This window comes from Lepisma saccharinum, unplaced genomic scaffold (assembly GCF_977018435.1).
Source record: "Lepisma saccharinum unplaced genomic scaffold, izLepSacc3.1 HAP1_SCAFFOLD_1095, whole genome shotgun sequence".
Taxonomy (NCBI): domain Eukaryota; kingdom Metazoa; phylum Arthropoda; class Insecta; order Zygentoma; family Lepismatidae; genus Lepisma; species Lepisma saccharinum.
The window spans coordinates 26,453-38,980 of NW_028143741.1; the positions used below are offsets into that span (position 1 = coordinate 26,453).

A 12,528-nucleotide genomic window follows, 5' to 3' on the forward strand; every position below is an offset into this window, starting at 1 on the left:
CCTTCATTAGCTCCATGTGAAATGTGTAAGCTGACTTACACGCAACCCTGTACTTCTACAATTCGAATTTTACGCTCTATTGTACCTTCATAGATTGAAATGTAACACATTTCAGCTACTGATAAAATATAAGGATACGTAATAACCTTCTGATAAGGTTTTGTGGTAAAAAGTATTTTACATAATATTCAGTTCTTCGTCTGAGGAAGACCCTGATACAGGGTCGAAACGTTACGTGTTAAGTGTTTTTATCTTAATAAACTGACTTGGTCAGCAACTTATTGGTTTTAATATGGAAACAAGGCTTAATTATATTACAATAATATTCATGACAAAGCCTAGTCCCTCATATTGTTCCTTAGAAATCAATTTTTCTCCAAGGCGTACGGTTTTGACATTCTGGATATTAGTTAACCTGAAGTAGGTGAACAGCACCCCAAGGATCATTTCTGTAGTAATTATTTCCGGGTTCTATCCTAATTCCACCCTACCAGTACATTAACTCTGTGAACTTTTTTTTCCATCTGTAGAAATTGTATTCACTTGGATTCCATTAAAAGTGAATAACATATGTTTCAGAACATGATTTAGAGCAGCCCTATATAGTTCTCAAAATAAATTGCATTCCAATGAAGGCAATGCGAGAATAAGACAAATGGAGTAACGTAAGGTATTTGGAAAGTGTTTAACAAGATAATCAACACAATTTAAAATCATTTTCACATGTAGCACTCATTAATTATTTATTTTAGGAATATTGGCCATTTTTGAAAATTTCTAATATTCCAAGAGGTACAAATAATTGGATATGAAAAAGACGGGAGTCACAAAGATCTGGCACCTTTCCACAATTCCCCTGGTGCATCACCAGAGAAAAATAATATTTTTGCAGGTAATGGAGGTAAATAACCTAGGGAAGATCTTACGATTTAGTTCCAGAAATAGCTTTAAGTAGGCGTTGTGCATTTTCTCCTATGAAGATAGCGATCGATACTGTAAGTCCTATCACTAATAATAGGAAGGCTCCATCAACATCATCCATTGAAAGAGGGCGCAGTGACATCACTATATCATACTCATTGTCCATAAGGGACATGTGAGCCCTTGATTCGTATTGATCAATGACATCTTTTTGCCACTTGACCACTATCCCGCTATCCGTCAGAAACCTCAGAAGGTCATTCAAGAGTTCCACAAGCGGAGAACCCTTCGCAAAGTGAAAGGCAACGTTGAAGTTCAGAGCAGTATCTTTCATCAATCGCAAATTCGAAACCGTGTCGTCTTCAAGAAAGTAAATGTTGGAAACTCGTTTCGAAATGAGTTTCTCTGCCAGAACTGCTACTTTCCCATCCCTGGCTACTTTGTTGAAACTATTGAAGTCTTGAATTACGAAGAATCTCTTCGTTATGACCTGGATCAAAGAATCTGTTTTTGTTTTGAAATGCTCCACCCAACCAATGTCGTCTACTCCCCACTGCAAACCGGACTGCACGAAATCTTCCAGTGTGTTTATCGGTGGTTCGAATACAGGAAGCGTGAGAAATGACACCAAGTTGCATCCGTAAGCAGTGATCAACAAAATAGAAGTCATAAACAGCCACACTATGAAATTCATGACGACCGAGTGAAACGTATTAGGCACTCCTAAACCAACCACAATGCTAAGGGAGTATAAGAGAGAATAACTGCATTCCACGTAAGGACTCTTCCAATCAAACATGTAGCGAATAACTCTTGCAAGCACATTCAGAACAACAGATGACAGGATGACGTATCCAATCACACACATCCACACGTAATATGTGAAAGGTGAAAATATAGACCACAAGTAGTTGGCACGCTTGGGTCTAGGAGTAAGAAATCCTAGACTAGTTTGAATGTACGGAATCGATTGGTAGAAATACTTCTTCCTAGATTCTGTTAAGTAATCTCCAGGCACCGCTGCTTGATAGTCTGTTGTTTTTATAAGACCGTAGAAACTATGCGTGGAGTCATTATCCGAGGGAAATCCCCAACTGACGTCATAGGAGTGGATTTCCCATGAGAAGTTGTGTATCTTGGAGAATTCTTTCATAATTCTGTAGTCCGTGCCTTCGTAAACACCATTCTCCTCTAAACAATATGGCGGATATGCAATCCATAACAGTTTCATAATTATACCTTGCAGATTGTATAATTTATCAATTTTCAAGTTTTCGGCATCTGTAAAATTATTGTTTTCCCACTTGGATATAACTTGAAGTTTGTGTGGTTTCAGATTATTGCCAATAGTTTGGGTTAAAATATCATAGCTGTTACTCGTCAGAGGATTTATGACGTAAACATGTGGAAAATATTTCATGTATTTGTTATTTAAAATGTTGCTCAATTTGCTGATATTGTATTGGTTTATTACTACATATTTTCTCGCATTGGTTTGTATGGAATGGTCAGATGCACGTTTCAGACCAAGAACTGTTGAGTCAATATCTGCAGATGATATAACAAAAGTTGTACAGCCTATATCCATGGATTGTAAGTATAGTTTGTATAAGCTTTCAATATCTTGCTTTATGTACCTTTTACTTTGAATAACAGGTATGTACGAGTATGTGCCAACACTTGATATGTGTTTCCTGTCATTTACATGCGTAATAACAACAACACATGTTTTCTCGCGTATATAATCAGATATTAATGTCCTTAACAGGCCGTCCACGCATTCGTCTGGTTCTTCTTGAAATCTTAAGAGATGCACTTGCAGCATGAATGGGAATATGAGTATTAGTGTAATCATAACTTCACCCAACCTGCAAGAAATAAATTTATATTATTAGCTTATATATTCACGAGGAGCAATATAATAACACCATTTTTCGACGATTCAACTCAGTAAATATTAATTAGAATTCATCGAACTGTACATAAGGATATTAGGATATTTTTTGATGTAATTAGAATAGAAAAGGTTGGCAAAGTGCTAAATGGTCATCTTTATGAGCTGAGGATATTCCCGTGTACTGAGACATTGTGAGAACATGTGACAAATACAATTTCGTTGGTACTAAGTTTCAGTACAGGTTTTATGTAGTGTATTCATTTCCAAAGCTTCCCAATGTGTACAAAATCTCATTAAAACTCGCACATAGAATGAGAAAGTGTCACAATTGAATGGTGTCACATATGAAAAGATGTAAATATAATTTATAGCAGTGCCGGATGTACAAATCTTGCCCCCCCAAAATATTACCAAATGTCCCATTCTACCTACTTTCCTTTACACACACACACATATTTTATATTTATATATATATATATATATATATATATACCCCTATATATATACACACACACACATACATACATACATACACACACGTACATGTATAATGTGTGTGCGTGCGTGCAATACCTGATCTCATGTAGACAAAGTCACATATAAGGGCCTAGTGGGTGATTCAAAAGTCCCTTAACACCCCATATAAAAAGTAAAGGTGTTAGGCTGGATACAATTAGTCGATAGAAACATGTTAGTCTTAGGGGGATCTAGATTGGTGCTTTCCACCTTGCAAGGGCCAAGGACCTTCAGAAGTTGTCGAGTTCTTTCCTCCTTGGGATTTGGCAGGATAGGGTAACGGGGAACAAGCTCCACACTGTCACACCCATCATTGGTGTATGTCGTTTCTCATACCACCCTCCGGTAGACAAGGGTTAATACTAGATGGGCTTCCCATTGTACACGACCGTCTCACCCATTGTCATTTGCTGCAAGAGCTGAACACTCCACTCTGCCGTGTATTTAATGTTATTTTAAATGTTCGGCACATTCTTATGGAATGAGCAAGTTTTAATATCCTCAAAAGATTCATCCCTATCACCCAGAACAATTCGTTACCATAGTTTACCCGAATACATACAAGTATAACTGTATTTATCAATTGATTGATTTGCTTTATTTTGCTTCGCTTTTTGTGCCACTTTTGAATGATTTGCGAAGATGGGGATGAGTGATGACGTGATGAAATTGATGAATGAACACTCGCAAACATCCATGCCGAGTCCGAGATTCGAACACGGGACCTCACTCCGCCACGGGAGCCGGCGAAATATTTATCAACTAGCAAATGAGACCCAAGAATGTGGGGCTGGACACAAAGAGAGCATCTTAAATAAGCTACAACCGTTGAACCACCGGCACCACACAGTCTGTTTCATGCAGTACGCTGCCACTACAAAACGAAGGAGGAAACGTCATGTTGCACGAGCAGTTGCACCTGCCGGAAACTTGGCTTGACATGTGAATAAACTTTACATTGGAAGGTAGAATCAAAAGTTGCCAAACCCATAAAAATATCATCATAGACTATTTTGATAACTAACTGTTACATTTGAAAAATTATTAAGAAACATATTCGTTCCAGGAGGTTAACAAAATTACCATGAACTCGTAAAGTTTCACTATATTTTTTTCACTTTAATACAGGATGGCGAAAAATTCAGATCACCCAATAAGTCACAATCACGCTACGTCTGTCGGTTGTGAGGAGTACACCATGTCCTTAACCATTCCCCATAATGCAAAATTGCAAGGCTCCCCCAACCTATCGGTGTTCACAAAATATCACTATCACCGAATTCTTTCGATCATTGTTTCCTCATTCCTTCATTAGCTCCATGTGAAATGTGTAAGCTGACTTACACGCAACCCTGTACTTCTACAATTCGAATTTTACGCTCTATTGTACCTTCATAGATTGAAATGTAACACATTTCAGCTACTGATAAAATATAAGGATACGTAATAACCTTCTGATAAGGTTTTGTGGTAAAAAGTATTTTACATAATATTCAGTTCTTCGTCTGAGGAAGACCCTGATACAGGGTCGAAACGTTACGTGTTAAGTGTTTTTATCTTAATAAACTGACTTGGTCAGCAACTTATTGGTTTTAATATGGAAACAAGGCTTAATTATATTACAATAATATTCATGACAAAGCCTAGTCCCTCATATTGTTCCTTAGAAATCAATTTTTCTCCAAGGCGTACGGTTTTGACATTCTGGATATTAGTTAACCTGAAGTAGGTGAACAGCACCCCAAGGATCATTTCTGTAGTAATTATTTCCGGGTTCTATCCTAATTCCACCCTACCAGTACATTAACTCTGTGAACTTTTTTTTCCATCTGTAGAAATTGTATTCACTTGGATTCCATTAAAAGTGAATAACATATGTTTCAGAACATGATTTAGAGCAGCCCTATATAGTTCTCAAAATAAATTGCATTCCAATGAAGGCAATGCGAGAATAAGACAAATGGAGTAACGTAAGGTATTTGGAAAGTGTTTAACAAGATAATCAACACAATTTAAAATCATTTTCACATGTAGCACTCATTAATTATTTATTTTAGGAATATTGGCCATTTTTGAAAATTTCTAATATTCCAAGAGGTACAAATAATTGGATATGAAAAAGACGGGAGTCACAAAGATCTGGCACCTTTCCACAATTCCCCTGGTGCATCACCAGAGAAAAATAATATTTTTGCAGGTAATGGAGGTAAATAACCTAGGGAAGATCTTACGATTTAGTTCCAGAAATAGCTTTAAGTAGGCGTTGTGCATTTTCTCCTATGAAGATAGCGATCGAAACTGTAAGTCCTATCACTAATAATAGGAAGGCTCCATCAACATCATCCATTGAAAGAGGGCGCAGTGACATCACTATATCATACTCATTGTCCATAAGGGACATGTGAGCCCTTGATTCGTATTGATCAATGACATCTTTTTGCCACTTGACCACTATCCCGCTATCCGTCAGAAACCTCAGAAGGTCATTCAAGAGTTCCACAAGCGGAGAACCCTTCGCAAAGTGAAAGGCAACGTTGAAGTTCAGAGCAGTATCTTTCATCAATCGCAAATTCGAAACCGTGTCGTCTTCAAGAAAGTAAATGTTGGAAACTCGTTTCGAAATGAGTTTCTCTGCCAGAACTGCTACTTTCCCATCCCTGGCTACTTTGTTGAAACTATTGAAGTCTTGAATTACGAAGAATCTCTTCGTTATGACCTGGATCAAAGAATCTGTTTTTGTTTTGAAATGCTCCACCCAACCAATGTCGTCTACTCCCCACTGCAAACCGGACTGCACGAAATCTTCCAGTGTGTTTATCGGTGGTTCGAATACAGGAAGCGTGAGAAATGACACCAAGTTGCATCCGTAAGCAGTGATCAACAAAATAGAAGTCATAAACAGCCACACTATGAAATTCATGACGACCGAGTGAAACGTATTAGGCACTCCTAAACCAACCACAATGCTAAGGGAGTATAAGAGAGAATAACTGCATTCCACGTAAGGACTCTTCCAATCAAACATGTAGCGAATAACTCTTGCAAGCACATTCAGAACAACAGATGACAGGATGACGTATCCAATCACACACATCCACACGTAATATGTGAAAGGTGAAAATATAGACCACAAGTAGTTGGCACGCTTGGGTCTAGGAGTAAGAAATCCTAGACTAGTTTGAATGTACGGAATCGATTGGTAGAAATACTTCTTCCTAGATTCTGTTAAGTAATCTCCAGGCACCGCTGCTTGATAGTCTGTTGTTTTTATAAGACCGTAGAAACTATGCGTGGAGTCATTATCCGAGGGAAATCCCCAACTGACGTCATAGGAGTGGATTTCCCATGAGAAGTTGTGTATCTTGGAGAATTCTTTCATAATTCTGTAGTCCGTGCCTTCGTAAACACCATTCTCCTCTAAACAATATGGCGGATATGCAATCCATAACAGTTTCATAATTATACCTTGCAGATTGTATAATTTATCAATTTTCAAGTTTTCGGCATCTGTAAAATTATTGTTTTCCCACTTGGATATAACTTGAAGTTTGTGTGGTTTCAGATTATTGCCAATAGTTTGGGTTAAAATATCATAGCTGTTACTCGTCAGAGGATTTATGACGTAAACATGTGGAAAATATTTCATGTATTTGTTATTTAAAATGTTGCTCAATTTGCTGATATTGTATTGGTTTATTACTACATATTTTCTCGCATTGGTTTGTATGGAATGGTCAGATGCACGTTTCAGACCAAGAACTGTTGAGTCAATATCTGCAGATGATATAACAAAAGTTGTACAGCCTATATCCATGGATTGTAAGTATAGTTTGTATAAGCTTTCAATATCTTGCTTTATGTACCTTTTACTTTGAATAACAGGTATGTACGAGTATGTGCCAACACTTGATATGTGTTTCCTGTCATTTACATGCGTAATAACAACAACACATGTTTTCTCGCGTATATAATCAGATATTAATGTCCTTAACAGGCCGTCCACGCATTCGTCTGGTTCTTCTTGAAATCTTAAGAGATGCACTTGCAGCATGAATGGGAATATGAGTATTAGTGTAATCATAACTTCACCCAACCTGCAAGAAATAAATTTATATTATTAGCTTATATATTCACGAGGAGCAATATAATAACACCATTTTTCGACGATTCAACTCAGTAAATATTAATTAGAATTCATCGAACTGTACATAAGGATATTAGGATATTTTTTGATGTAATTAGAATAGAAAAGGTTGGCAAAGTGCTAAATGGTCATCTTTATGAGCTGAGGATATTCCCGTGTACTGAGACATTGTGAGAACATGTGACAAATACAATTTCGTTGGTACTAAGTTTCAGTACAGGTTTTATGTAGTGTATTCATTTCCAAAGCTTCCCAATGTGTACAAAATCTCATTAAAACTCGCACATAGAATGAGAAAGTGTCACAATTGAATGGTGTCACATATGAAAAGATGTAAATATAATTTATAGCAGTGCCGGATGTACAAATCTTGCCCCCCCAAAATATTACCAAATGTCCCATTCTACCTACTTTCCTTTACACACACACACATATTTTATATTTATATATATATATATATATATATATACCCCTATATATATACACACACACACATACATACATACATACACACACGTACATGTATAATGTGTGTGCGTGCGTGCAATACCTGATCTCATGTAGACAAAGTCACATATAAGGGCCTAGTGGGTGATTCAAAAGTCCCTTAACACCCCATATAAAAAGTAAAGGTGTTAGGCTGGATACAATTAGTCGATAGAAACATGTTAGTCTTAGGGGGATCTAGATTGGTGTGTTCTAAGCTGGCGTCTGCCATATTGCATTCAACTCAATTTTTTTAAAAGGTGTGATGTGATATTGTATATGACACTGTTTTCTCCCACGTGGAAAATGATACATTTGTTTCAATCATGCAGTCGTAACTTTTTCCTGATTAAAAATAGGTTGAAGAGATTTGATTCTCGTCTGACTGCTACATGGAAAACTCAGGGTAGGTGATCTAACGTCGGAATTTTTCCGGCTTTGTCCCCACATAAAGCGGCTCTAGGGCCCACCCAGACTAAGATCAAATAGTACCCGGGGGAGAGGGGTAGAGGCGGCCGCAGCGTGGTGCTGGTCACATCACCTCCAACTATGGCCACATAACCTAAATGTGCCTTAATGGCACGGTTGTGCTATATGCACAGGGAACTTTACCTTTACCTGTATATATTGTATTCGTTTCTGTACCCCTGAGTAACTAAGTTTATTTTTTACATACGTATATACAAACCCTCTACTATCACAATGGCTGAGGCCCCCCTAAAGGCTTCCTTGTCTCCACCCCCCACACTGCGGGGTTTCTCGGCTTGTAGATCCGGCACTGATTTATAGCATTTCCTGCAAAATGGAGTCATTCTCCTGTCGGTATAAACCTTTTGCCGCCCAAGGCCTTTTTCAGAAATAAGCCTCGGTTGCCCAAGCCGATTTTGAGCAAAATGCAGAGTTTCAATTAAATGAGTGTAGATCGGAAGCTAATTGACCTAGAGAGATCAGTGATATACCGTTGTACGCGGAATGAACAAGAGATTCAGACTCTATGAAATTTTTGCAAATTCGGCGTATATGTGGCGGGGGGAGGGGGCTAACTCGCAAAATTCCAAAATTTCGGGAATTTTTTTTGTCCCCCCCCTCCCCTCAAGCAAAAAGTACATGACAGTGTCGACATGCACACGGAAATGATCGCTAACATGTAAGGAACACAAAAATATTTGCATTATTATCATATGACCAATGTAACTTGAGTTATATCCCCAAAATGAATTGTCGGGACGCCACTGATTCAAGCTTCAAAATGCAGCGGTACCTTGACATGACTATAGCTCAAAAACTAAATGCCCTAGTGATATGAAAGATATACCGTTGTACGCAGAATGAATCACAGATTTAGACGGTATATAATTTATGCACATTCGGCATATATATGGATGGGGGAAAGGGGGGAAATCCCCTGAAAATACTTTTTTTTTAAAAAAATGGGGTTTCGCTCCCCCGCCCCCCGAAAAAAAGGATATGAAAAGTTCAAAATGGACATAGAAATTATCGCTGGCATGTAAGAAACAGAAAAATATTTGCATCATTGTCATATGACCAATGTAACTTGAGTTGTACCGCCAAAAGGAAAGGTCGGGACGCCACTGATTCAAGCTTCAAAATGCAGCGGTACCTTGAAATGACTATAGCTCAGAAACTAAATACCCTAGAGATATGAAAGATATACCGTTGTACGCAGAATGAATCACAGATTCAGACGATATATAATGTATGCACATTCGGCGTACATATGGAGGGGGAAAGGGGGAAATCCCCTCAAAAATACTTTTCTTAAAAAAAATGGTGTTTACCCCCGCCCCGAAAAAAATGTCAAAATGCACAAAATGCAAAATTTATGCAAATTTGGTGTATATATGGAGGGGGAAGGGAGAAAGCCCCCAAAAATTATTTTAAAAAAAAAAAAAAAAATTGTCTTCCTGTGTCGGCAAAAAATTGACCTTGAAAAGAGACGCAAAATAGAAGTCCCTTTTCCCGCCTTTCCTCCTCCATTTTCATGAACACAAAAAAAATGCAAAAAACCATTTCTGTTAAATACATGTGTTAGGAACAATATAAAAAAATAAAATTCTAGTCAAAAATAGAAAAGTTATAACGTAAAAACTACGACCTTGACACAGCGTCTCGATCGAGACGCTTGGTCCCGTGAGGGTTACTTTTGGGAATCTCGATCGAAACGCTTGGGCAGCAAAAGGTTAAATTCGAAGATAGGATGTCATATTGAAAATATTGTACATATACGTGTGTATATAGATACATACATACACACACATACACACGAAACAAACACACACATTTATAAATGTGTGTGTGTGTTTTGTGTGTGTGTGTGTACGTATGTGTGTATATACACATGTATATGTACTATATTTATACAGTAGTGGTATTTACAATAGGATGAGTGTCGGAAAGGAAGAGCTGCTCTTATGCAGATTTGCTATACTTAAAACTTGCTCAACATGTTCATATGAGCTTTTTGCTCTAGTGTAGCACTCTGTCTAATCCAAGGATTTTTGTAAAAATGCCCTCGGGAATTTTTCGGAAAGGAAGAGCTCTTCTCAGATTGATTTGTGCATACTTACAAAAGTTGCATCAGCCAGATTTTTGTCCATAAACTTGTCAATTTTTGGCCACACCAGAAATTAAGCCAAAAACCCATACATACACACATACATACACACTACCACCCATATACACACATATTTACTTCCAGTTTAAGTTTAATTGATAAACAAGGGGCTCTGGGTTCGAGTCCTGATAGATTGAAATACATGTTGCAAAATAATATCTCCACACGTGAGATTTTGAGAATAATTATTCCTAGTTGATATACAACTTCCAGATCTGAAAACCTGGTAATTAGTGTTTTACAACAATATATTGTATAAAAACTGAATTTCTCAGTTTTCTTATTTTCTCATGTTTTATAACCACCCGCTCAGCCATACAATAGGGGAAAAGCGGGCAAACATAATTAATTGTTTGCATGTCTTGCCGGCACGCAAGAGATAAAATCTACACGCTAGAAGGGAGCATTAATGATTTTTCTGTACGATTCACTGAAGTGGCCATTAATCTTTCTGTGCGACAGGGGAAAAAGTGTAACATGTCTGCAACATGTAAAAGTGTAACAAAGATTATTGAGATAAAAATACATATTTTCACACAGTGGCAATGAACTGCACCCCCTTCATGCTGAAAGCAATTCTATTCTGATAATATGAGCCTAGGCAAAGACTTAGAAAATATTATGGCAGTTCAAAATCCAATTTTGTCTGTATAAGGGTCTCAGAACCCAGTAAAATGTGGGCATATTCCATATTGAGAAGTATTAATATTGTTGCATTGTAATCAGGGGCTTTGGGTTCGAGTCCTGATAAAAGATTGAAATATATACAACTGCCCACACATAAGATATTCACTGCTAGCTGATAATACAGTTGAGGTTTCAAAGCTGGTAGAGTGTCTGGGGCCTCTCTGACAGCAAAGTGTTGGTATTATTGCTTTGTAATCAAGGGGCTTCTGTGTTTGAATCGGGTCTCTAGAACTGCTCTGTGACCCTCTCATTTCTTACATCATAAACATATGATTTTTCACCTATGAGAATGACGCTACATATGGTGTCATCTGGTAAAGCCTCGTGGAATTCACAGATAATTTTAATGTTTGTCCTGTCATTCACCACAACTTGTTTCCTTTTTGAAGTGTTGATTACAAACATGGGTCTCTGTGTTTTGAATTCATCTGGTGAGTAATACATATCAGTACTGCCAGTAGTGACCCTCTTGAAGGAAGAAAATGCCTCATATAATTTAAGAAAATCATCCTTGGACATGTCTAAATTATAATTTTCTCTAGGAAATACCTCATTTCTGCCATTTTTAAGATATATATTCTTGATGTTGCAGCTATCAAATTTACTTGAATTTTTTTCCTGATTGTTGTGTCTTCCAGTCTGAAACAATACCACCACAAAATCCGGCATGTCGTATTGTATGCTGGAGAATGAATTTGTAGCATCAAACTCATAATAAGAACCAGATGCGGGCTTCTGTACGCATTGATATGTGTAAAATTGCAGAGGAATCTGTGGATTTTTTATTATATCAGCTTTGTATTTAAGAGCGTAACTGGCTTCATATTCAACAACCGGGATTCTTAGCTCCATAGTCTGAATAATGCACTTGCCTGCATCTGGTAAGGTATTGGGCAGAGCTTCTCCTGTAGGGTTTAATGTGCTGTATCTCATCAAAGCATTATTATCATTGGCAGCTCTTCTAAATGTAATTCTTAACCCGTCCTTCCACATAATATCTTTGTAATCCGAGAAGAATCCTGGCAATAGGCGCATGGGGAACAGCACTGTGTGATTTTTAGATAATATCTTATCACCAGCCTCAAATCCACCGATTTTGTAGTATGAAGCTTCGGTTTTGGATAATTTTAGAGTGGCCAAAGCTGTGGAGGTAATGCCGGGATAATCCACTCTGTTTATAACAACGCCATGCTTTCTGATCTCAATTTCAGAGAACAGATGCGGCACAAAATTATCCACCAA

The 12,528-nt window shown here is 37.6% G+C and overlaps 2 protein-coding genes across 2 annotated transcripts; both read right to left on the minus strand.

Moving 5' to 3' along the window:
- Positions 1–922: 922 nt before the first annotated feature.
- Positions 923–2,152, minus strand: LOC145983497 (ionotropic receptor 93a-like). The gene has a single exon (XM_083116587.1). It carries the CDS (start codon positions 2,150–2,152, stop codon positions 923–925), a length of 1,230 nt encoding a protein of 409 aa, XP_082972713.1.
- A 3,409-nt stretch (positions 2,153–5,561) lies between these two features.
- Positions 5,562–6,791, minus strand: LOC145983498 (ionotropic receptor 93a-like). Its single transcript, XM_083116588.1, has one exon. The coding sequence runs from the start codon at positions 6,789–6,791 to the stop codon at positions 5,562–5,564; it is 1,230 nt and encodes a 409-aa protein (XP_082972714.1).
- Between the last annotated feature and the right edge of the window lie 5,737 nt (positions 6,792–12,528).